Below are 26,721 nucleotides of genomic sequence, written 5' to 3'. Positions count from 1 at the left end.
GATTTATTTTGGAAAAACATTGTTACATTGTTTAATGCGTCCAGCGGGGCATCACAACAAAATTAGGCATGTGTTAATTCCACGACTGTAAATATATCGGTATTGGTTGATATCGGAATCGGTAATTAAGAGTTGGACATCTGATATCGGCGAAAAAGCCCTAGGACATTGCTAGGGTGTATGTGTGTGTGTGACTACGTGTGTAATTAATCGTTGTGTATTACCGTGATGTGTTGGGCGAGAGGAGGGATAAAGCAGTCCGTGGTCAGGCAGATAGTCGGGGGCTAAGAGGGGCGAAGAAAGTCCGTGTCCATGCGAGCGGTCGAGATCCAAGGGGGCAGCCAGAAAACCAGAGATGACTAACGAGGAAGACGTGACGCACAGCTCGCCACGCAGGAACGGAGGATTTCCTGCAGGAGCGACAGGACACAGGACAACACACGATGAAACTCGGAGGGGAAAAAACACAAAGAGAGTGAGGCTGCTAAGATCTGGGCTGTCGCTCACGGTACCAACAGAAGATTACGTTCCGGCCCAGATGCTTAGGTCCACTGGTCTTTATACTGCTCTCCCTCATCAGTCCCAGGTGTGTTGATTGCTGATGGACAGCAGCTGCTGCTGCCGCGAGCAAGAGATGGGCGTGTCCCGAGGTAACAAAAACATGTACTTACTACTCAAATTTAACTTTCCAGTCAACCAAATAATATCGTACGGCACACATACACTATATTGCCAAAAGTATTTGGCCACCTGCCTTGACTCACATATGACCTCGAAGTGCCATCCCATTCCTAACCCATAGGGTTCAATATGTCGGTCCACCTTTTGCAGCTCTTCTGGGAAGGCTGTCCACAAGGTTGCGGAGTGTGGTTAGAGGAATTTTCGACCGTTCACCCACAAGCGCATTGGTGAGGTCACGCACTGATGTCGGTCGAGAAGGCCTGGCTCTCAGTCCCTGTTCTAATTCATCCCAAAGGTGTTCGATCGGGTTCAAGTCAGGACTCTGTGCAGGCCTGTCAAGTTCACCCACACCAGAATTTTGTCATCCATGTCTTTTATGGACCTTGCTTTGTGCACTGGTGCACAGTCATGTTGGAAGAGAAAGGGGCCCGCTCCAAACTGTTCCCACAAGGTTGGGAGCATGGAATTGTCCAAAATGTGTTGGTATCCTGGAGCATTCAAAGTTCCTTTCACTGGAACTAAGGGGCCTAGCGCAACTCCTAAAAAACAACCCCACACCATAATTCCTCCTCCACCTAATTTCACACTCGGCACATTAGAGTCTGAAATGTACCGTTCTCCTGGCAACCTCCCAACCCAGACTCGTCCATCCGATTGCCAGATGGAAGAGCAAGATTAATCACTCTAGAAACGCGTCTCCACTGCTCTAGAGTCCAGTGGCGACGTGCTTTACACCACTGCATCCCATGGTTTGCATTGGACTTGGTGATGTATGGCTTAGATTCAGCTGCCCGGCCATTGAAACTCATTCCATGAAGCTCTCTGCGTACTGTACCTGATCTCATTGGAAGGTCACATGAAGTTTGGAGCTCTGTAGCAACTGACTGTGCAGAAAGTCTTCGCACTATGTGCTTCAGCATCTGTCTAAGTGGCCTACCACTTGGTGGCTGAGTTGCTGTTGTTCCCAAACTCTTTCATTTTCTTATAATAGTTATAATATATAATAGATAACTTTGGAATATTTAGGAGCGAGGAAATTACACGACTGGATTTGTTGCACAGGTGGCATCTGTTGCGTTTGGACCAGATGTTCCTCCGAGGCAATTTAAGTTGCTGGTCAACCCCAAATTCTTTTGATGACACATAAGCTGATTTTAAATGATAACCCAGACCAGAGTAGGTATTTTGCAATTTATTCCAAAGCTTTGGAGAGACCAACCTATGTAACAACACATTCAATTCGCATCGCCGAAGTTGATCTGAAAACACAACGGAAGCCCCCGCCCACACACACACATGCACACTAATTAGCAGCCAACCATAAAGAGCACAAATGGAAAAACACTAGCTGTTTTCGAATATGACTATGGAGAAAAGAAATAATTTTTGAATATGGATATATGTAGATATCTATCTCCGTCACATCCTGTGCACATCCTGTGACAGTTCCACGCTGGAAATCCCTGAGAGCGGCCCATTCTTTCACAAATGTTTGTAGAAACAGTCTCCATGCCTAAGGGCTCGATTTTATACACCGGCCATATATTAGAACACCTGATTCTCATCATTTTGGACGGGTGGCCAAACACTTTTGGCAATATAGTGTATATCTGCCGAATTGGCATGCTAACTATTAGCATGCTAACGAGCTAACGGATAGCATGATAATTTCGAAAAGTGTCAAATTAAAATCAGGGTAAAAAAAGGGATTGCTTTAAGGTTACCTCATTAGCCACATTCGCTAGAGGGGTAAATAAATCGTTTCGGGTGGTTACAACTTGAGAGGCACTTTGTTTTCCTTTGTCGGTGTAGCAGTGTGCCTCAATTACAAATGTCCCACACCACAACACGTACAGACCGAACATCGGTTCCGCCATCGAATAAACCCACATACCGTATGTTTACAAAGTTATAACAAAACAATATATTGTGAATAGAATTATTTGCATATAACCTACTTAGTGGACTAGTGGTTAGAGTGTCCGCCCTGAGATCGGTAGGTTGTGAGTTCAAACCCCGGCCGAGTCATACCAAAGACTATAAAATTGGGACCCATTGCCTCCCCTACTTGGCACTCAGCATCAAGGGTTGGAATTGGGGGTTAAATCACCATAAATGATTCCCGGGCGCGGCACCGCTGCTGCCTACTGCTCCCCTCACCTCCCAGGGGGTGATCAAGGGGATGGGTCAAATGCAGAGGACAAATTTCACCACACCTAGTGTGTGTGTGACAATCATTGGTACTTTAACTTAACTTAACTTTATATACTTCACGAAATGTGTATATATACACAACACTTTAGACCAGGGGTCTCAAACTGAATTTACCTGGGGGCCACTGGATGCAGAGTCTGGGTGGGGCTGGGCCAAAAAGAAAAGATTGATTTAAAAAAAAATATATGTATATATATATATTTTCAACACAAAATAAAATCTAAATCTACATTAACAAAATGAGAATTGTGCACTGCAAATAAGACACGTCGGGGGGCCCCTGTGCTCCACAAAGAAATATTGCATCCCCCACTTTTCCTGGACTTGTCTTTGCTCATCACTAACCTTTCTCTTCACTGCAGGCTTTGAAAAAGACATGTTTGGGGTTGTGGAATCGCACGGAGAATAATGTTATTCCCGCAATGTGTGTCGTTCCGCTTTTCCTCCCTACAGCAACACGGAGGTCGGCGGATAATAGCTGGGAAAGTACCTGGATAGCGAGCGCAAAAAAGTGAGGGCTCCCGGAGTGTTATCCGACGTCATATAGAAATATATGTCGTGTTTATCGTAGGGGGCAATGCAAATTAAACAATTAAAAAAAACAATTAACGGTTTGAATTGGTCCAGATTATCGGGGACTGTTATTACTGACGGACATGTGTCGTGGTGTGACTGCAGTCAGGCACCTAAGAAAACCCTCATTTCCATGACAAGGTTTCTGTCGCTTTCACTCATTTGCCGCTTTTCCACAAATGCAGGGGTAGGCAACCCAGAATGTTGAAAGAGCCATTTTGGACCCGAGTAACAAAAATCGAAGTGAAGTGAAATATATTTATATAGCGCTTTACAAAGTGAAACCCAATATTTAAGTATAGCTTTGGGTTATTACGCTAGATATCGATATCGAGTCAACAGGAGGAGGGGGCTCGTCGTGGAGTTTACAGTTACGGTAGCACAAGTAAGCCCCCGAAAGGGCTAAAATCACGACTAATGTGTTACACGTCCGATTCGCCCAGCGACTCTCTGTCTGTCGCCGAGAGAGGAAGAAGGGGAGAAAGGGAGGAAGAGCGCGTGCGGGTCTAGTAGAAAAGCGGCAAAACGTTTCTCTGCTTCATCACGCAAGTCATGTCAGTATTCGGCCCTCGAGAGCCATATACCACACCGTGATTGGTAGATTCCTTCAACCCCGCACAAAACTCTGTCAAGCGCCATTCATATAAAACTCGTAAAGTGAGGGCCCCGTGTCTGAGACCCCTGCTTTAGATATACAATTTTACTTCAAAACTGTCAGTTGGCAGCTACAGTATTGTCACATGAATTGATTAACGTGGACCCCGACTTAAGCAAGTTGAAAAACTTATTCGGGTGTTACCATTTATTGGTCGATTTTACGGAATATGTACTGTACTGTGCAATCTACTAATAGCAAGCAAGTAGATGAACGCACCATTTCAAAGAGCTTGTATTCTGACTGATGAATCATTTAAACGTAATAAATGTATGCATGATCTGCAAAGAAGTCGGCGCCTTTGAACGAAATCCATTCTGCAGGATCTCGGCCAGTTGGCAGCCATTCATTATTCAGTATAAGTTTGCCAGATGCGTGATTTGGAGACTCCTCGGCCAACATTACGTGTCTTTAAGCTGTACTAATGAACCAAAGCAGCACTTTTCATCAAATTATAAATTGACATAATATTTTGAAGTACAAAGCATATGAGTTGGGAAATTGTGTTAGATGTAAATATAAACTGAATACAATGATTTGAAAATCATTTTCAACCCATATTCAATTAAATGCACTACAAAGACAACATATTTGATGTTCAAACTCATAAACTTTTTTTTTTTTGCAAATAATCTTTAACTTTGGAATTTCATGCCAGCAACACGTAACAAAAAAGTTAGGACAGGTGGCAATAAATACTGATAAAGTTGAGGAATGCTCATCAAACACTTATTTGGAACATCCCACGGGTGTGCAGGCTAATTGAGAACAGGTGGGTGCCATGATTGGGTATAAAAACAGCTTCCCAAAAAATGCTTAGTCTTTCACAAGAAAGGATGGGGCGAGGTACACCCCTTTGTCCACAACTGCGTGAACAAAACGTCAAACAGTTTAAGAACAACGTTTCTCAAAGTGCAATTGCAAGAAATTCAGGGATTTCAACCTCTACGGTCCATAATATTATCAAAAGGTTCAGAGAATCTGGAGAAATCACTGCACGTAAGCAATGATATTATGGACCTTTGATCCCTCAGACGGCACTGTATCCAAAACCGACATCAATTTCAAATGGATATCACCACATGGGCTCAGGAACACTTCAGAAAACCACTGTCACAAAATACAGTTTGTCGCCACATCTGTAAGTGCGATTTAATGCTCTACTATGCAAAGCGAAAGCCATTCATCAACAACATCCAGAAATGCTGTCGGTTTCTCTGGGCCTGAAATCATCTAAGATGGACTCATGCAAAGGTGAAAAGTGTTCTGTGGCCTGACGAGTCCACATTTTAAATTGTTTTTCGAAATATTTGACATCGTGTCATCCGTACCAAAGGGGAAGCGAACCATCCAGACTGTTATCGACGCAAAGTTCAAAAGCCAGCATCTGTGATGGTATGGGGGAGCATTAGTGCCCAAGGCATGGGTAACTTACACATCCGTGAAGGCACCATTAATGCTGAAACGTACAGACAGGTTTTGGAACAACATATGGGCCGTCTTTTTAATGGACGCCCCTGTTTATTTCAGCAAGACAATGCCAAGCCACATTCAGCACGTGTTACAACAGTGTGGCTTTGTAAAAAAAAGAGTGCGGGTACTTTCCTGGCCCGCCTGCAGTCCAGACCTGTCTCCCATCAAAAATGTGTGGCGCATTATGAAGCGTAAAATACGACAGCGGAGACCCCGGACTGTTGAACGACTGAAGCTCTACATAAAACAAGAATGGGGAAGAATTCCACTTTCAAAGCTTCAACAATTAGTTTCCTCAGTTCCCAAACGCTTATTGAGTGTTGTTAAAGAAAAGGTGATGCAACACAGTGGTGAACATGCCCTTTCCCAACTACTTTGGCACGTGTTGCAGCCATGAAATTCTAAGTTGATTATTATTTGCAAAATAAAAATAAAGTTAATGAGTTTGAACATCAAATATATTGTCTTTGTAGTGCATTCAATTGAATATGGGTTGAAAGGGATTTGCAAATCATTGTATTCCGTACTCATATGGAAACGGGGTTTGTAAGAATAAACCAGTATTTTTTCATCTAAGATACACTATATTGCCAAAAGTTTTTGGCCTCCCATCCAAATGATGAGAATCAGGTGTCCCAATCACTTGGCCCGGCCACAGGTGTATAAAATCAAGCACTTAGGCAAGGAGACTGTTTCTACAAACATTTGTGAAAGAATGAGCCGCTCCCAGTGATTTCCAGCGTGGAACCGTCATAGGATGCCAGCTGTGCAACAAATCCAGTCGTGAAATTTCCTCGCTCCTAAATATTCCAAAGTCAACTGTCGGCTTTATTATAAGAAAATGGAAGAGTTTGGGAACAACAGCAACTCAGCCACCAAGTGGTAGGCCACGTAAACTGACAGAGAGAGGTCACCGGATGCTGAAGCGCATAGTGCATGTAAAGAGGTTGATACAGAGCTCCAAATTTCATGTGACCTTCCAATTAGCCCACATACAGTACGCAGAGAGCTTCATGGAATGGGTTTACATGGCCGAGCAGCTGAATCTAAGCCATACATCACCAAGTCCAATGCAAAGCGTCGGATGCAGTGCTGTAAAGCACGTCGCCACTGGAGACGCCTTCTCTGGAGTGATGAATCACACTTTTCCATCCGGCAGTCTGATTGACGAGTCTGGGTTTGGAGATTGGCAGTAAAACGGTACATTTCTGGGTGAAATTTGGTGGAGAAGGAATTATGGTATGGGGTTGTTTTTCAGGAGTTGGGCTTGGCCCCTTTGTGCCAGTGAATAGAACTTTGAAGCTCCAGGATACCAAAACATTTTGGACAATTCCACGCTCCCAACCTTGTAGGAACAGTTTGGATCAGGGCCCTTCCTCTTCCAACATGACAGTCAATCAATCAATCAATGTTTATTTATATAGCCCCAAATCACAAATGTCTCAAAGGACTGCACAAATCATTACGACTACAACATCCTCGTAAGAACCCACAAAAGGGCAAGGAAAACTCACACCCAGTGGGCAGAGAGAATTCACATCCAGTGGGACGCCAGTGACAATGCTGACTATGAGAAACCTTGGAGAGGACCTCAGATGTGGGCAACCCCCCCTCTCTAGGGGACCGAAAGCAATGGATGTCGAGCGGGTCTAACATGATACTGTGAAAGTTCAATCCATAGTGGCTCCAACACAGCCGCGAGAGTTCAGTTCAAGCGGATCCAAGACAGCAGCGAGAGTCCCGTCCACAGGAAACAGTGGACAAAGCAAGGTCCATGAAAACATGGATGACAGAGTCTGGTGTGGATGAACTTGACTGGCCTGCACAGAGTCCTGACCTTAACCCGAGAGAACACCTTTGGGATGAATTACAGCGGAGACTGAGAGCCACCGATGCGCTTTTGGAAGAATGGTGGACAATTCCTATAAACACATTCCGCAACCTTGTGGACAGCCTTTCCAGAAGAGTTGAAGCTGTAATAGCTGCACAAGCTGGACCAACATCATATTGATCCCTGTGGGTTAGGAATGGGATGGCGCTTTCAAGTTCATATGTGAGTCAAGGCAGGTGGCCAAATACTTTTGGCAATATAAATAAATAAATGATAAATGGGTTGTACTTGTATAGCGCTTTTCTACCTTCAAGGTACTCAAAGCGCTTTGACACTACTTCCACATTTACCCATTCACACACACATTCACACACTGATGGAGGGAGCTGCCATGCAAGGCGCCAACCAGCACCCATCAGGAGCAAGGGTGAAGTGTCTTGCTCAGGACACAACGGACGTGACGAGGTTGGTACTAGGTGGGAATTGAACAAGGGACGCTCTCCCACTGCGCCACGCCGTCCCTATATAGTCCCTATATAATATAGTGTATTTTTTTTTTTTTTTTTAAACCGGTTCACAAAAGTATCTTGTATTATTCTCAAATAGTCAACAACTACTGTACACTTTAAACAACTTCTATCCATACACATTCAAATTTGAAAACTGTCCCTTTTATCTCAACTTTGAAACAAATACATACAGAGTGTGGGGACCCCTAGAGGTAGTTAATGGGTAACTACAGCTAAATGACAGTTATTGGGTCCATGTGCACACTCTCAGTTACATTAACATTGCTATTATACATTATATAATGTATACATTATTATACATTATACATAGATAGAACTGCTGTTAAATGGGGGTCTGCAGCTTAGTGCATGTCAAACTGGGGGCCCTTGAAATTAAAATGATAACCTCTGTAAGTCGTGATACCTGTAAATCTTCTCTTATGGCATATCTTTTCAAATGGGGGTCCGTGGAGCTAATGAGTGTTGATTTAAAATGTAGTGTTGACGGAGCAAGCTGGTTTTGCTTGCAATTCTCTGGGGATAGCTTCTACTATTGTATTTCTATTAATATTAAAGAAAACAAAAAATCGTAAATGAAAACAGAATACAATGATTTGCAAATCCTTCTCAACTTATATTCAATTGAATAGACTGCAAAGACAATATATTTAATGTTCAAACTAAGGAAAACTTAGAATTTAATGGCACATTGCAAAAAAGTTGGCACAGGGGCATTTTTACCACTGTGTTACATGGCCTTTCCTTTTAACAACACTCAATAAACGTTTGGGAACTGAGGAGACCAATTTTTGAAGCTTTTCAGGTGGAATTCTTTCGCATTCTTGCTTGATGTACAGCTTAAGTTGTTCAACAGTCCGGGGTCTCCTTTGTTGTATTTTAGGCTTCATAATCCGCCACACATTTTCAACGGGAAACTAGTCTGGACTACAAACAGGCCAGTGTAGTACCCGAACTCTTTTACTATGAAGCCATGCTGTTGTAACACGTGACTTGGCATTGTCTTGCTTAAATAAGCAGGGGCGACCATGATAACGTTGCTTGAATGGCAACATATGTTGCTCCAAAACTTTCAGCGTTAATGGTGCCTTCACAGATGTGTAAGTTACCAATGCCTTGGGCACTAATACACCCCCATACCATCACAGATGCTGGCTTTTCAACTTTACGCCTTGAACAATCCGGATGGTTCTTTCCCTCTTTGTTCCGGAGGACACAACGTCCACAGTTTCCAAAAATAATGTCAAATGTGGACTCATTAGACCACAGAACACTTTTCCATTTTGCATCGATCCATCTTCGATGAGCTCGGGCCCAGCAAAGCTTGCACAGTTTCTGGGTGTTGTTGATAAATGGCTTTCGCTTTGCATAGTAGAGTTTTAACTTGCATTTACAGATGTAGCGACCAACTGTAGTTACTGACAGTGGTTTTCTAAATTGTTCCTAAGCCCATGTGGTGATATCCTTTACACAATGATATCACTTTAGCCTGAGGGATCGAAGGTCCGTAATATCATTGCTTACATGCAGTGATTTCTCCAGATACTTTGAACCTTTTGATTATATTATGGACTGTAGATGGTGAAATCCCTAAATTCCTTGCAATAGCTGGTTGAGAAATGTTGTTCTTAGGCTGTTTGACAATTTGCTCACGCATTTGTTGACAAAGTGGTGACCCTCGCCCCATCCTTGTTTGTGAATGACTGAGCATTTCATGGAAGCTGCTTTTATACCCAATCATGGCACCCACCTGTTCCCAATTAGCCTGCACACCATTGGGATGTTCCAAATAAGTGTTTGATGAGCATTCCTCAACTTTCTCAGTCGTCTTTGCCACTTGTGCCAGCTTTTTTGAAACATGTTGCAGGCATCAAATTCCAAATGACCTAATATTTGCAAAAAATTAAGTTTTCCAGTTCGAACGTTAAGTATCTTGTCTTTGCAGTCTATTCAATTGAATATAGTTTGAAAAGGATTTGCAAATCATTGTATTCTGAATTTACTTAGGATTTACACAACGTGCCAACTTCACTGGGTTTGGGGTTTGTTGATCAACTTACAAAAAAATAATCATTTTATTAACGTTGTCTTTTAATCTGTAGCAGAAAATATTTAAAGTGCATCAGCCTGCCTTAAATTTAAAAAAAGAATATCATTTAAACTATAATCATTTTTAGACCGACTTGTACCTGACTCGATTGAATTTCATACTGAAAAACACAATTAAGTAACTTAACTCAATGAACAATAATATGTTCACATTGAGTGCATTCACATATATTAAACACTTGAACCTAAAAAATAATAATGTATGAACAAATGTATGCTGATTTTTTTTTGTATTAGGAATAAAGAATTTCGGATTAAAGGCCTACTGAAACCCACTACTACCAACCACGCAGTCTGATAGTTTATATATCAATGATGAAATATTAACATTGCAACACATGCCAATACGGCCTTTTTAGTTTACTAAATTGCAATTTTAAATTTTGCGCGAGTTTCTTGTTGAAAATATCACGGAATGATGACGTATACGCGTGACGTCACGGACTTTAAGGAAATAGCGCTGCACGACATAAAGCTAAAAGTCGTCTCTGTTCATGGCGTAATTACACACTATTTTGGACATCAGTGTTGCTGAATCTTTTGCAATTTGTTCATTTAATAATGGAGACTATAAAGAAGAATGCTGTTGGTGGAAAGTGGTGGATTGCAGCTGCATTTAGCAACGAGACACAGCCGGTGTTTCTTTGTTTGTTGTGAAGCAGCGAACATGTTTTCTCTACGTCAACCAGCATGTTTTTGGATGGGGAAATTGTGATTTATATCTTACCGAAGACATCAGTGGATTATTCGTCGACCTGCAGCAGCTGTAAGGTTGGCTCCTCGGCTTCTCTCTGAGACAGTGTGTGTTCACCGCAGCCATCAGACCTCGAGGTATGTCTTTACAATCTTTAAAATCTCACTAAAACACTATTGAAACAATAAGCAGATAAGGGATCTTCCAGAATTATCCTAGTAAATGTGTCTAATTACATCTGAAACGCTCACACTGCCGTCGCCCGTAGCCGTCGCTTTTTTTTTCTTTCCATTCCTTAACTATCAATCAATCAATCAATGTTTATTTATATAGCCCCAAATCACAAATGTCTCAAAGGACTGCACAAATCATTACGACTACGACATCCTCGGAAGAACCCACAAAAGGGCAAGGAAAACTCACACCCAGTGGGCAGGGAGAATTCACATCCAGTGGGACGCCAGTGACAATGCTGACTATGAGAAACCTTGGAGAGGACCTCAGATGTGGGCAACAACCCCCCTCTAGGGGACCGAAAGCAATGGATGTCGAGCGGGTCTAACATGAAACTGTGAAATTTCAATCCATAGTGGCTCCAACACAGCCGCGAGAGTTCAGTTCAAGGCGGATCCAACTATCAATATCGTAATCCACAAATCTTTTATCCTCGCTCAAATTAATGGGGAAATTGTGACTTTCTCGGTCCGAATTGCTCTTACTGCTGCCCGTTAAAAACAATGTGAATATGTGTGGAGCCCTGCAACTCGTGACGTCACGCGCACATACTTCCGGTAAAAGCAGGGCTTTTTTATTAGCGACCAAAAGTTGCGAACTTTATCGTCGATGTTCTTTACTAAATCCTTTCAGCAGAAATATGGCAATATCGCGAAATGATCAAGTATGACACATGGAATGGACCTGCTATTCCCGTTGTTGCGTTCTGACCCGTTCTTCCTTCAGTCAACGGCCCCAGGTTCTTTTATGACACATAAACTGGTTTTAAATCAATCAGAGACAGAGGTTGCTCATTTTGATATTTTATAACCAAAGCGCTTAGGGAGATCAATCTAGATACAACATTTCAAAGGCACGGTCTAAATTGATCTAATCCTAAAATGGCAGTTTCTCCCTCCTCACTCACTCTCACCCGCCCCTCTTCTTCTCCTCCCTACCTCGGACAGTTGAGATAACAGATTGTTATGTCTTCATTCCAACATTCCAAATTCAAGGTTTATGTAAAAGGCTCACACTTTAGCTGTTCTAAAATCTGACGAGGAAATAAAAAGACAACCAAATTTAACACTGTTTAAATAAGAAAATCTCATTTCAGTAGGCCTTTAATGGCTACAGTGAGCATGTTATGTAGATTTTGAAGCATGATTGACTGAAACGTTGATGTCTACTGTAAAGGTAACAGTTACATCAAAGGAAATTTGTCTATATTTGTTAGCATCAGTTGGGTCTCCACTTTAAAAAAAGAGGGACAACCCAGGCACATGAATAAGATGTCGATCCAAAGACAGATGAAATAAATCAGCCAAAGGATGCATCAATACGTGATCTGCAAGTTTCACTAATTTACCTTCAAGACCACGGGGACCGGCACTACAACTTTCTTTCATCTCACAAATGGGGTTGTAAATATCGAGAAGTGTCATTTTCCTGAAGGAAAAAACTATTTCGATGAGGGGAAATAACATGCAGAGTCATAGAATAAGGTGTGCAGATAAGAAGTGATCATTAAAAGCATTAGAAATGGAGATGGTATTATTGTCGTTAGGAAGATGACTCAAAGAGACTTTGCTGCTTCTGTTAAGAATGTTATTCAAATGTTTCCAAAATTGCAGAGGGTTGTGGACATTCTGAGAAAATGTTTCACACACACACACACACACACACACACACACACACACACACACACACACACACACACACACACACACACCCCCTCCAGTGCAAAGAAAACTAGTACGCATGCGCGAAAAAAATGCATGCGTCATAGTCACCTTTGACCTGGACGTGTGAAAGTAAACAATGTGATGAACATTTTACAACATTCAATCTAGAGATCTAGATATCTGGTCAGGACACTGTGCTTTGTAGGCTGAAATTGGCGCTCGTACTTGACGGCCGCAACCACTTTTATGGCTTCACAATTGTTACGGAGTACAAAACTGGACGTTGAGTAATCGCTGGATATACAAACCCCGTTTCCATATGAGTGGGGAAATTGTGTTAGATGTAAACATAAAATGAATACAATGATTTGCAAATCATTTTCAACCCATATTCAGTTGAATATGCTACAAAGACAACATATTTGATGTTCAAACTGATAAACATGTTTTTTTTTTTCAAATAATCATTAACTTTAGAATTTGATGCCAGCAACACGTGACAAAAATGTTGGGAAAGGTGGCAATAAATACTGATAAAGTTGAGGAATGCTCATCAAACATTTATTTGGAACATCCCACAGGTGTGCAGGCTCATTGGGAACAGGTGGGTGCCATGATTGGGTATAAAAACAGCTTCCCAAAAAATGCTCAGTCTTTCACAAGAAAGGATGGGGCGAGGTACACCCCTTTGTCCACAACTGTGTGAGCAAATAGTCAAACAGTTTAAGAACAACGTTTCTCAAAGTGCAATTGCAAGAAATTTAGGGATTCAACATCTACAGTCCATAATATCATCAAAAGGTTCAGAGAATCTGGAGAAATCACTCCACAAAAGCGGCATGGCCGGAAACCAACATTGAATGACCGTGACCTTCGATCCCTCAGACGGCACTGTATCAAAAACCGACATCAATCTCTAAAGGATATCACCGCATGGGCTCAGGAACACTTCAGAAAACCACTGTCACTAAATACAGTTGGTCGCTACATCTGTAAGTGCAAGTTAAAGCTCTACTATGCAAAGCGAAAGCCATTAATCAACAACATCCAGAAACACCGCCGGCTTCGCTGGGCCCGAGATCATCTAAGATGGACTGATGCAAAGTGGAAAAGTGTTCTGTGGTCTGACGAGTCCACATTACAAATTGTTTTTGGAAAGTATTCAGACCCCTTTAAAATGTACACTCTTCTTTATTTCATTGCAGCCATTTGTTAAAAAAAACAAGTACATTTTATTTCTAATTAATGTACAGTGACCACAGTTGACAGGAAAAAAAAACAAATGTATTTTTTTTTTTTAAATGTATTAAAAAAGAAAACTTTAAAAATTACATGGCCATAAGTATTTAGAACATTTTTACAACATGCTGTCCATTTAATCTGATCCTCCTTGACATGGTTCTGCCCCTTCATCGGAGTCCATCTGTGTTTAATTAACCTGATTGGAATTGTACAGGTAAGGAACACACCTGTCTATATCAGCCCGCACACATCACTGTGCATGTCAGGGCAAATGACAATCATGAGGTCCAAGGAGCTGAGAGACAAAATTGTGGCAAGGCACACATTTGGCCAAGGTTACAAAATAATTCCTGCAGCAGTCAAGGTTCCTAAGAACACAGTGGCCTACATAAGTCTTAAACAGAAGACGTTTTGTACGAGCACAACTCTTCCCAGACCTGGGCAGCCCAGCCAAACTGAACAAATGTGGGAAAAGACCCTTGGTGAGAGAGGTAAAGAAAAACCCAAAGATCACTGTGGCTGAGTTAGGAAAGTTCCACAAAGTCAACTACCACTGCAGGCTGGGCTTTATGGCAGAGTGGCCCGATGGACGTCTCTCCTCAGTGCAAGACATATGTTTGCCAAAAAACACATGAAGAACACCCAGACTATGATATAGTGAAATAAGATTATTTGGTCTAATGAGGCCAAGATTGAACTTTTTTGCATTTTTGTATGTGTGGCGAAAACCAGGCACTGCTCATCACCTGCATGCCCAATACAATCCCAACAGTGGAACATGGTGGTGGCAGCATCATGCTATGGGGGTGTTTTTCAGCTGCAGGGACAGTAAAACTGGTTGTAATTGGAGGAAAGATGAATGCAGCCAAGTACAGAGATATCCTGGAAGAAAACCTCTTCCCTAATGCACAGGACCTTAGGTTCACCTTCCAGCAAGACAATGACCCTTAGCAGAGAGCTAAAATACCAAAGAATTGGCTTCGGAACAACTCCTGTGTACATTTTTGACTCGCCCAGCCAGAGCCCTGACCTAAATCCAATTGATAATGATGGAGCGCTGTGTGTACATTAATGAGAAATAAAAAATAAAAAAAGTTTTTGATTTTAGCAAACAGCTGCAATGAAACAAAGTTAAAGAAGGTCTGAATACTTTCCGTATTTCTATTATCCTACTTGTGAATACTGACGAAGATAGATATCTACATATATCAATATTCAAGAGTTATTTCTTTTCAAATCCTAGTCATATTTGAAAACAGCCAAGTGGTGTGCATGCGTAGACCTTGAAGCTTGGAATGTGACCAGTAACCCTAACACCCTTCTTATCTCAAATGTCCCAGGCTAAGAAGAACAAATAAGGGTATTCGTTCCGGTAGGTGGGGGAGATATTGAAGAAGACAGCGCTTCCGTAATGTTTTCAGATCAACTTGGGTGATGCGATTTAAAGGTGTTCTGCATAGATTGGTCTCCAAAAGCTTTGGAATAAAAGGTCAAAAATAATTACTCTGTCTGGGATTCATTTAAAACCAGCTTATGTTGTCATCAAAAAAACTTGGGGTGGCCAGGAGCTTAAAATTCCCTCTGAGGAAGACCTGGTCGAAACGCAACAATACTTAAAATATAAAATAAAAAATATAGCAATGATGAAGTAAAGTGAACTATATTTATATCGCTCTTTTTCTCTAGTGACTCAAAGCGCTTTACATAGTAAAACCCAATATCTAAGTTACATTTAAACCAGTGTGGGTGGCACTGGGAGCTGGTGGGTAAAGTGTCTTGCCCAAGGACACAACGGCAGTGACTAGGATGGCGGAAGCGGGGATCGACCTGGAACCCTCAAATTGCTGACACGGCCACTCTACCAACCGAGCCCCAATGATTGGCAACACTCATTATTAAACACTTCAAATGTTATTATCAGGTGACTATCCCAGGAATGACTTTCCCTACATGGCGTGTCAGGTAAGCCAGTTGAATTCCAAAAGCTTTTTCTCATTAAAAGTAATTTAAAATGATGTATGGGGTTCAAATGTTGCTATTTAACTGTTCCTACTATATTTTTTTGCTGATTTTGCATTAAAACAAGCTCCATAGCGTGGCTGTGATGTGGATATTCATTGATTGTCGTAGGTGAACCTACATTTTTTCCACCTATTATTGCCTTTATTTTTGTGATGACTAGTAAAACGTTTAAGCAGAGAGGAACCCTTTGAAGAGTACTGTATCATATTTGTTTTTTGTGCAAAAGTTGGAGTCGCCCCCTGCTGGACTTTATGTGCAATTGGAAAAAAAATAAGGTAGTCCGAGTTATGGTGGACGAGTTAAGTCTTAAAGGCCTACTGAAATGAGAGTTTCTTATTCAAACGGGTATAGCGGGTCCATTCTATGTGTCATACTTGATTATTTCGCGATATTGCCATATTTTTGCTGAAAGGATTTAGTAGAGAACATTGACGATAAGATTCGCAACTTTTGGTTGCTAATAAAAAAAGCCTTGCCTTTACCGGAAGTAACAGACGACGTGCGTGTTACGTCACGGGTTGTAGGGCTCCTCACATTGTTTACAACCATAGCCAGCAACAGCTAGAGCTATTCGGCCCGAGAAAGCGACAATTTCCCCATTAATTTGAGCGAGAATGAAAGATTCGTAGATGAGGAAATTTAGAGTGAAGGACTAGAAAAAAAAAAGGCATTTGAAGTGGGAGCGATTCAGATGTTTTTAGACACATTTACTAGGATAATTATGGAAAAAACCCTTATCTGCCTATTGTGTTGCTAGTGTTTTAGTGAGTTAAATAGTACCTGAAAGTCGGAGGGGTGTGGCCACGGGTTTTTTGACGCCAGAGTCTCTGAGGGAATTCACGAAGCTGCAGCAGGACAGAAAATCCGTTGATCTCCGGTAAGAGCCGACTTATTACCACAATTTTCTCACCGAAAACTGCCAGTTGACATGTAGTGGGGATCCATGTTCGCTTGACCGCTCTGATCCATAGTAAAGTTTCACCTACAGGAATTTTAAACAAGGAATCAACGTGTGTTTGTGTGGCTAAATCTTCCCACCTCCATCTTTCTACTTTGACTTCTCCATTATTAATTGAACAAATTGCAAAAGATTCAGCGACACAGATGTCCAGAATACTGTTTAATTATGCGATTAAAGCCGACTACTTATAGCTTGGATCAGGCTGGAAAAAAATGTCCGCTACAACCCGAGATGTCAAACGCACGAGTCATCATACCGCGACGTTTTCAACACGACACTTCGCGGGAAATTTAAAATTGTAAGTTAGTAAACTAAAAAAGCCGTATAGGCATGTGTTGCAATGTTAATAGTTCATCATTGATATATAAACTATCAGACTGCGTGGTCGGTAGTAGTGGGTTTCAGTAGACCTTTAAGCACAGAGGAAACCTTTGAAGAGTACTGTATCAAATTTTTTTTTTGCAAAATTTGGAGTCGCCCCCTGGTGGACTTTATGTGCAATTGGGGAAAAAAAGAAGGTAATAGGTATGGTGGACGAGTTAAGTCTTAAGATGAAGTGAAACATTGCATTGTTTACAATCACGTTAGCTTTCGGTTCACACAACTCAGCTTGCAGATTTTAACATAACAAATTTATTTTTTTCACCATATTTCATATTGTTCATTTGTCTGCAATATCACTGATCGAGGAGGTTATTTTGTTGCAACCACACACACGCACACACCTTTTCTGCTGTGGATTTTAACTCAGTCCTGTTCCACTGTCATCCTCTATTGTGGGGAAGCTTCCGGCCAGCTCATTGGTCAGTGAGTGCTGCTCGTCTCCCCACAGGAAGTGTGTAGGCAGTCCTGATTGGCCCGGCTCTGAAGCATACACAAAGAATGAGCTGAGCTCAATAGCCAAGGCGGACCTCACCAGGCCAACGCCACCTGTCCGCTCAGAACAGGGGTGGTAAACTCGCCCGCTTATCGGATGCATGTAAAGCGCCTCGGGACGGAAGGGCGCGGTCAGCTTCTCTGCGCCCCCGCAGAACGACAGAAGCTTCTGGTCTCCGCTGATGGCCTCCAGCAGGTGGGTGAAGACCACCGGCTGGTCGTCACAGCGCAGGAAATTCCTCTCCCTCCCACACAGAGACAGGAAGGGGAAGTCCTCCACGTAGCGTCCGCTCTGATTGACACGCAGACGACTGAAGAAGAAAGCCAGGAAGTGTTTGTCTGGTGATGCAAAAAAAATAAATCACATTGAGATGGATACCTAATATCAGAAATAATGAAGTGAAGTGAAGTGAATTATATTTATATAGCGCTTTTCTCTAGTGACTCAAAGCGCTTTACATAGTGAAACCCAATATCTAAGTTACATTTAAACCAGTGTAGGTGGCACTGGGAGCAGGTGGGTAAAGTGTCTTGCCCAAGGATGGCGGAAGCGGGAATCGAACCTGCAACCCTCAAGTTGTTGACACGGCCACTCTACCAACCAAGCTATACCGCCCCTTTATTGTCACTTTATACAATTAAAAAGTCCATGACTGTGTGCTCACTCCCATACTTACTATTCTTGGTTATTATTATTATGATTTTAAATGTGTTCCTGTTGAGATGGTAGGGGAGGAAGTAACTTGAAATATCTTGAACAGATGAAGAAGCAGGTAAATATTGAGATTGTCCGTATGCAACAACAGTCATGGATTTGGTACTGTGTGTACATTTGCACTCTTTGTGGATGATGTAAATAACTTGCAGTACTGAAGTCCAACAGAGAGGCAGCAGCTAAGGCCGGGCGATATGGCCTTTTTTTAATATCTAGATATTTTAGGCCATATCGCGATACACGATCAATATCTCCATATTTTGCCTTAGCCTTGAATTAACACTTGATGCATACAATCACAGCAGTATGATGATTCTATGTGTCAACATTAAAACATTCTTCTTCATACTGCATTAATATATGCTACTTTCATGCAGAGGGAAATCACAACTAAGTCAATTGACCAAAACTGTATTTATTAAACAGTTATTAAGCAGTGGCATTTCAAAACAGAAAGTGCAAGATTGTCAGTGACATTTTAAAACAAGCTAATAGTGCACTTTTGTGCATGATGTCACTAGAATGACATATCAAAATAACACTAAAGTGCACTTTTTGTACAGAACGCCACTGCAATTGTTTAAAACAAAGAAAATTCACTTTTATGCATGATGTCACACAAGATATTTCAATAACCGTCAAATAAAAATGAGCTGCATAATAGGAAATCAAATAAGTGTTTGTCCTTCGCTATGTGGTATTTCCTTTTGGTTGTTGACTAGTTTTTTCATACAGTGTTGATCTGGAAATGGTTGCCTCGATGTTGATATGCGGAGGAGTAAGCACTCTTCATTCTCTAGCGGGTGACTTTTCAAATGATGCTACATTTTTAGCAGTAATGCTACTTTTTGTATCAACGCTTTTGCCCCACATTTGACAAATTACGGTTGTCTGTCCGACATGTTCCCACCTGAAGCCAAACCACCGCCAGACGATGGAAACCGTGCTGTTTTTATTGGGAATTAATTCTTCCTTCATTTGTTACCAGATTCGCACCTTCTTTCTCTCGTATTACCACTTGCACGGCTCCGCTAGCATCACAGCTAACGTTACCCATGCTGCTACGTCTCTACTCCGCGGGGGCGTATACGTATGTGACGTATGTAAGAAGGTGCGCTCGCTGTCTGTGAGAAGGAGAGACAACAAAGAGTGGGAAGAGCCTGTAGTGTAATGCCAGCAGCTAAAAGCAACTGCGTGAGAACGTATACTCGAAAATCATGATATGGTCATTTTCTATATCGCACAGAGACAAACCCGCGATATATCAAGTATATCGATATATCGCCCAGCCCTAACAGCAGCTGCGTAAAGCAGCCAGTCTGAGCCTCCCCTGAAGAAGAAGCATTTCAGTAGCGGAGCCACATGCGTAGAAATAATTTAAACGTGCTTTTAGGATTTTTTTCAAACAAAAAACCACCGCGACAGAATGACAACAACCTGATGAAACAAGTAGGTTATGAATCTTATTAGCCAGATAATTAGGGGTGTCACCATAAATAATTCCCGGGCGCGGCACCGCTGCTGCCCACTGCTCCCTTCACTTCCCAGGGGGTGAAACAAGGGTGATGGGTCAAATGCAGAGGACAAATTTCTAGGCAGCAGTCAAGGCGTTGAGGGGATCCGGTTTGGTGGCCACGGGATTAGGTCTCAGCTTTTTGCAGATGATGTAGTCCTGATGGCTTCATCTGGCCGGGATCTTCAGCTCTCACTGGATCGGTTCGCAGCCGAGTGTGAAGCGACCGGAATGAGAATCAGCACCTCCAAGTCCGAGTCCATGGTTCTCGCCCGGAAAAGGGTGGAGTGCCATCTCCGGGTTGGGGAGGAGACCCTGCCCCAAGTGGAGGAGTTCAAGTACCTAGGAGTCTTGTTCACGAGTGGGGGAAGAATAGATCGTGAGATCGACAGGCGGATCGGTGCGGCGTCTTCAGTAATGCGGACGTTGTATCGATCCGTTGTGGTGAAGAAGGAGCTGAGCCGGAAGGCAAAGCTCTCAATTTACCGGTCGATCTACCTTCCCATCCTCGCCTATGGTCATTAGCTTTGGGTCATGACCGAAAGGATAAGATCACGGGTACAAGCGGCCGAAATTAGTTTCCTTCCGCCGTGTGGCGGGGCTCTCCCTTAGAGATAGGGTGAGAAGCTCTGCCATCCGGGAGGAGCTCAAAGTAAAGCCGCTGCTCCTCCACATCGAGAGGAGCCAGATGAGGTGGCTCGGGCATCTGGTCAGGATGCCACCCGAACGCCTCCCTAGGGAGGTGTTTAGGGCACGTCCAACCGGTAGGAGGCCACGGGGAAGACCCAGGACACGTTGGGAAGACTATGTCTGCCGGCTGGCCTGGGAACGCTTCGGGATCCCCCGGGAAGAGCTAGACGAAGTGGCTGGGGAGAGGGAAGTCTGGGCTTCCCTGCTTAGGCTGCTGCCCCCGCGACCCGACCTCGGATAAGCGGAAGATGATGGATGGATGGAAATTTCACCACACCTAGTGTGTGTGTGACAATCATTGGTACTTTAACTTTAACTTAACTTAGTCACTTCCAAAACCGATGCCTTAACTATTGACCAATGCCGATACCCGATACGATATCAGCACAAATCATTCATCAGAATCAGAAGTACTTCATTAATCCCCGAGGGGAAAATTGAGATTTTCAACACAATCCCATTCAAGATCAGACAAACATTACTTGAGTAGTTTTTTCACAACATACTTTTTTACTTTTACTCAAGTAAATATTTGGGTGACTACTCCTTACTTTCACTTGAGTAATGGATCTCTAAAGTAACAATACTCTTACTTGAGTACAATTTCTGGCTACTCTACCCACCTCTGACAATAAACAACATCCGGGTACTGACCTGCCATGCACTTACGTACTTTAAGTACGCAAGTGCGCGAATTGAGACACAGACCTAGAGAGGTTTTTTTTACCCAACAAACTAACATTAAAATTACACAATAACAAAAACAACATATTAAAAGAAGTAAATTAACTCTTTTTGTATTATAATGACGTATACAAGAAAAAAAAATAACGTTTCTGTACCTTTGAAGCAGGTGACGAAGTTCTTCACTTTGGTGTCATCCAGGAACAACTGCAAGAGGACAAAAAGCCCGCATGAGATGGGAAGAACGCACACTTACACACTTATTTAAAACATCTCTCACCTGTCCTTGGTGGTCTATGTAGTAGAAGTACTCACGAATCCGTGGTTCTGGGCTCTGGCCCTGGATGTATGCAGCGGCGGCTCCGGAGGTGCTGTAGCCGGACAGCGAGTTGCGTAAAGCGGTTAGAAGCTGACTGCGGAGACCCGCAGTAGTCCGGATAAACAACATGAGCGCCACGTCAAACTGCACTTTCTTTCAAAAGCAACGGCAGCGCGACAAAAACCTGATATGACGAGGTTATCTTTTTGTAAATCAATAATGTGTTAAATAACGTCAAAAACAACATTTAACTTGGCCGTCATTGTTTAACCCGGACGTGCTTACATGAGGATGGCTTCTTTTCGACCACTGCCATCTAGTGGACGAAGTGCATAGTACTTCCATTGGAACGGCGCACTTGGTGATGGCTTAGTTTGAATCAGGGGTCACCAACCTTTTTGAAAACAAGAGCTACTTCTTGGGTACTGATTAATGCGAAGGGCTACCAGTTTGATACACATTTAAATAAATTGCCAGAAATAGCCGATTTGCTCAATTTAACTTTAATAGATAAATCTATATGTTGTCTATCTGTGTTGGCCCTATGATGAGGTGACGACTTGTCCAGGGTGTACCCTGCCTTCCGCCCGATTGTAGCTGAGATAGGCGCCAGCGCCCCCCGCGACCCCGAAAGGGAATAAGCGGTAGAAAATGGATGGATGGATGGATGGATGGATTTTAAAAAAATGGGTATTTCTGTCTGTCATTCAGTCGTACATTTTTTTTCCTTTTACGGAAGGTTTTTTGTAGAGAATAAATGATGAAAAAAAACACTTAATTGAACGGTTTAAAAGAGGATAAAAAACGAAAAAAAAGAAATTTAAATTTTGACACATAGTTTATCTTTAATTTCAACTCTTCAAAATTCAAAATTCAACCCGAAAAAAAGAAGACAAAAACTAGCTAATTTGAATCTTTTTGAAAAAATAAAAAACATTATTTATGGGACATCATTAGTAATTTTTCCTGATTAAGATTAATTTTAGAATTTTGATGACATGTTTTAAATATGTTAAAATCCAAACTGCACTTTGTTAGAATATATAACAAATTGGACCAAGCTATATTTCTAACAACGACAAATCATTATTTCTTCTAGAATTTCCAGAACAAAAATGTTAAAAGACATTTAAAAAGACTTTGAAATAAGATTTAAATTTGATTCTACAGATTTTGTAGATTTGCCAGAATATTTATTTATTTATTTCAATCATAATAAGTTTGAAGAAATATTTCACAAATATTCTTCGTCGAAAATACAGAAGCTAAAATGAAGAATTAAATAAAACATTTATTATTCTTTGCAATAAAAAAAATAATTTACTTGAACATTGATATAAATTGCCAGGAAAGAAGAGGAATGAATTTAAAAGGTAAATGAGATAGGCGCCAGCGCCCCCACGACCCCAAAAGGGAATAAGCGGTAGAAAATGGATGGATGGATGGAAAAAGGTATATGTGTTTAAAAATCCTAAAATCATTTTTAAAGTTGTATTTTTTCTCTAAAATTGTCTTTCTGGAAGTTATAAGAAGCAAAGTAAAACAATAAATGAATTTATTTAAACAAGTGAACACCAAGTCTTTAAAATATTTTCTTGGATTTTAGAATTATATTTGAGTTTTGTCTCTCTTAGAATTAAAAATGTCGAGCAAAGCGAAACCAGCTTGCTAGTAAATAAATACAATTTAAAAAAATAGAGGCAGCTCTCTGGCAAGTGCTGCTATTTGAGCTATTTTTAGTACAGGGCAGCGGGCTACTCATCTGGTCCTTACGGGCACCGCGTTGGTGACCCCTGGTTTAAATAGTTTAGTTTATGTCAAAAATGCTTAAAAAAAATTACACGATTACACTTCCACAATTCAACAGGTCCGAAAGGAATAGGAAGAAGCAAAGTTCATTTAATGTATTTTTAGCCACAGATGTAAAAATGATGATTGTACAGCATCAATGGTAACACACAATACAATCAAACATAACACAAAGGTGTTGGCATTTACGAGCGGAAACAACCCAGTGGGCTGTGGCTCAGGATAGGAGCCATAGAAACATATCTAATTTGCATTAGTCTACACACAACTGATTCAGTCCAAATGAATGAATGCACACAAATACCGCATTAAATATTTTTTCAGTTTCTTTTGTGTGTGTTTTTGGTTTTTTTTCATTATATTCGGATGCATTTGTTTGGTTTGTACGCTATCCATTAGTATTATGTTGAAGGGGGCAGGAAAATATAAGATTTTCTTCATCCAGTTTCTTCTCAGCAGAGGTGGGTAGAGTAGCCAGAAATTGTACTCAAATAAGAGTACTGTTACTTTAGAGATTTATTACTCAAGTAAAAGTAAGGAGTAGTCACCCAAATATTTACTTGAGTAAAAGTAAAAAGTATGTTGTGAAAAAACTACTCAAGTACTGAGTAACTGATGAGTAACCTGTTTGTTTAATGATGACGGCAACAAATAATGCACAAAAACATAAAAATAGCAATGAGCAAATTCATAGCCAGGAATATCTCTTAAGCAACTAAATCAATAATATATATTAAATAATTAAACAATTAAAAAAATAGGGCAAATTGAGCCACGATAACAGCACCATAGGTTCAGTAGGCATTGATTGATTGATTGAAACTTTTAATAGTAGATTGTACAGTACAGTATATATTCTGTACAATTGACCACTAAATGGTAACACCCCAATAAGTTTTTCAACGTTAATCAATTACTTAATAAATGACCAAGTCGAGGTGATCTACCTCTTATATACATATACATACACACACATATCATATATATATATACATATCATACACACATATCATATATATATACATATACATACATACATGTGTATATACAGTATATAATATTTATTTATTTTTCCATTTTTGTTGACATTTTAAAGGTGTTTTAATGAATTTACAAGCATGTTTAACATATAGATTCCTATCTTTCATGAAGACAAGAATATAAGTTGGTGTATTACCTGATTCTGATGACTTGCATTGATTGGATTCAGACAGTAGTGCTGATAAAGTCCACGTTTTCAAATGGAGGAGAAAAAAAGTTTCTCCTTTATGTCTAATACCACATGAAAGTCGTTGGTTTTTGGCATCTTATTTGTCCAGCTTCCATATTAGTTTTTATACACTTTACAAGAAATACATTGGCGGCAAACTCCGTAGCTTGCTAGCTTGTTTGCGCTGGCTTTCGGAGACTCTTATTTTGTTAGCGCAGGCGCGTTGGAGCGGGACTTTTATTGTGAAGACAGGAACTGTGCGATCAGCCTTTAAGCTTTTGACGGGAAGTACGGTTCAAATAAAAAGTGTCCTTTTTTCCTTTACACTCTTGATTGATTGATTGGAACTTTTAATAGTAGATTGCACAGTACAGTACATATTCCGTGAAATGGTAACACCCCAATAAGTTTTTCAACTTTTTTAAATCGGGTTCTACGTGTGACGGTCACGTGACGGCCTGGCTCTGTTTGATTGGTCCAACGTCACCAGTGACTGCATGTGATTGGTGAAAAGCAGGCATGCGTAGTTCCTACTTTGAATGCGTGTCTGACAAAATCAAAACTAACAAAGCGTGCATTAACAGATCGATTAAAAAAAAGTAGCGAGTAGCGAGCTGAATGTAGATAAATGGAGCGGAGTAAAAGTAGTGTTTCTTCTCTAAAAAATATACTCAAGTAAAAGTATGTTGCATAAAAACTACTCTTAGAAGTACAATTTATCCCAAAAGTTACTCAAGTAGTAAATGTAGCGCGTTACTACCCACCTCTGCTTCTCAGGCATTGGTGTGTAAATGTGTATTAAAATATGCTGAGGTTTAATTGTCTAGTGATCAAAGATGCACATCAATGAAGGATATATTTTTCAATAACGAATGAGGGAAAAACTGAAATTTTAGTTTTCGGTCCAGCCCTCACTGACTTGGGACCATTGCAAAATGATGTCCGTCCCAAAGTCACCAGCCTTGTTGTCACTATCGACAGTAGAGATGCGCGGTTTGCGGTCTCATCCGCGGATAAACCGCGGGTCGGGCGGGGGACATGACGAAAAAATTGATTTTAATTAGATACGGGCGGGTGGCGGTTGAACTATCCGGAAATATTTGATATACATGGTTCTGGGATCGGTATCCTTTGCCATTCAAAGAGCCATTTAAGACCCGCGTCACAAAGCGACAAAGACAATAGGAGATGATATTATTCTCTAGAATGACTGCCGGCAGTCACCCAGATAATAAGTATTATGGTGTGCTATGAAGCCATTGGCTTTGTCGCCTACTACAACATGTACCATCTGCTTGTCAGTCCAGAAACATGTTGTGTGTGGCTTCCGCGGCAACAAGCACACGACTGCAAGGCATACTGGGTGACACAGAGTACACTAATGGTTGTGATATAAACAATTTTAACACTCTTAGTAATATGCGCCACGCTGTGAAGCCACTCAATACAAGATTGACAAACACATTTCGGGAGAACATCCTCCCAGTAACACAACATAAACGCAATACAAAAAATACCCAGAATCCTTTGTATCCGTGACAATCCTGACTATTTTATACACCCCGCTAGCAGCAAACCCCGCCATCCCCCCCTCCCACACCCCCGTGCGTCGGTAAGGTGGGCGGGGTCGGGGGCACGGGGGTGTAAAATATATACTGTATCACCCAGTATGCCTTTCAATCTTGTACGTGTGATTGCGGAAGTTGCACACAACATGTTGCCGGTCTAACAATCGGTTTGTACATGTTGTTGAAGGTGTCTAAGGCAATGGCTTCACACCACGTCATATTGTTGTCATCAGGATGAACGCTTTTGGATAGTCGCGAGAACGTTAGCGGCTCCAATTGTCTTCATTACTCTGTGAAGCAGGTTTAAATAGCTCTGTGAGTGATAAAATGCGGCCTACCACTGATGTATTTCAGCGGGAGGTTGGGGGGCAGGTACGGTTCTGATATAATGTTGGTTCAGGTGGACGGCGGGTGGATGACGACTTTAGTGATGCGGTTACGGATGATGTAATTGACT

The 26,721-nt window shown here is 41.4% G+C and overlaps 1 protein-coding gene across 3 annotated transcripts; it reads right to left on the bottom strand.

Annotated features, from left to right (window-relative positions):
* Positions 1-261: 261 nt before the first annotated feature.
* lg22h8orf82 (linkage group 22 C8orf82 homolog) lies at positions 262-22,008 on the bottom strand. 3 transcript variants are annotated; one of them, XM_061883784.1, is made up of 4 exons: positions 21,639-22,008; positions 21,517-21,565; positions 17,606-18,095; positions 262-410 (listed from the first exon to the last, which is right to left on the bottom strand). In XM_061883784.1, exons 1-3 carry the CDS (start codon positions 21,804-21,806, stop codon positions 17,623-17,625), a joined length of 690 nt encoding a protein of 229 aa, XP_061739768.1. In that variant the 5' UTR covers positions 21,807-22,008; the 3' UTR covers positions 262-410; positions 17,606-17,622. The 3 variants fall into 3 exon arrangements, with proteins under 3 accessions (XP_061739768.1, XP_061739767.1, XP_061739766.1); XM_061883783.1 differs by lacking the exon at positions 262-410 and adding an exon at positions 16,842-16,901; XM_061883782.1 differs by lacking the exon at positions 262-410 and having other exon boundaries at positions 17,491-18,095; positions 21,639-22,006.
* Positions 22,009-26,721: the final 4,713 nt, after the last annotated feature.

The sequence above is a fragment of the Nerophis ophidion genome, linkage group LG22 (genome assembly GCF_033978795.1).
Source record: "Nerophis ophidion isolate RoL-2023_Sa linkage group LG22, RoL_Noph_v1.0, whole genome shotgun sequence".
NCBI lineage: Eukaryota > Metazoa > Chordata > Actinopteri > Syngnathiformes > Syngnathidae > Nerophis > Nerophis ophidion.
This window is presented reverse-complemented; position numbering and strand designations above follow the sequence as displayed.

Coding starts and splice junctions, on each gene's coding strand:
- lg22h8orf82 (XM_061883784.1), bottom strand. CDS start 21,806: ATGTTGTTTATCCGGACTACTGCGGGTCTCCGCAGTCAGCTTCTAACC. Junction 21,566..21,638: donor ACATAGACCACCAAGGACAG/GTGAGAGATGTT, acceptor GTCCTCTTGCAG/TTGTTCCTGGATGACACCAA. Junction 18,096..21,516: donor CTTCGTCACCTGCTTCAAAG/GTACAGAAACGT, acceptor TTGCATCACCAG/ACAAACACTTCCTGGCTTTC.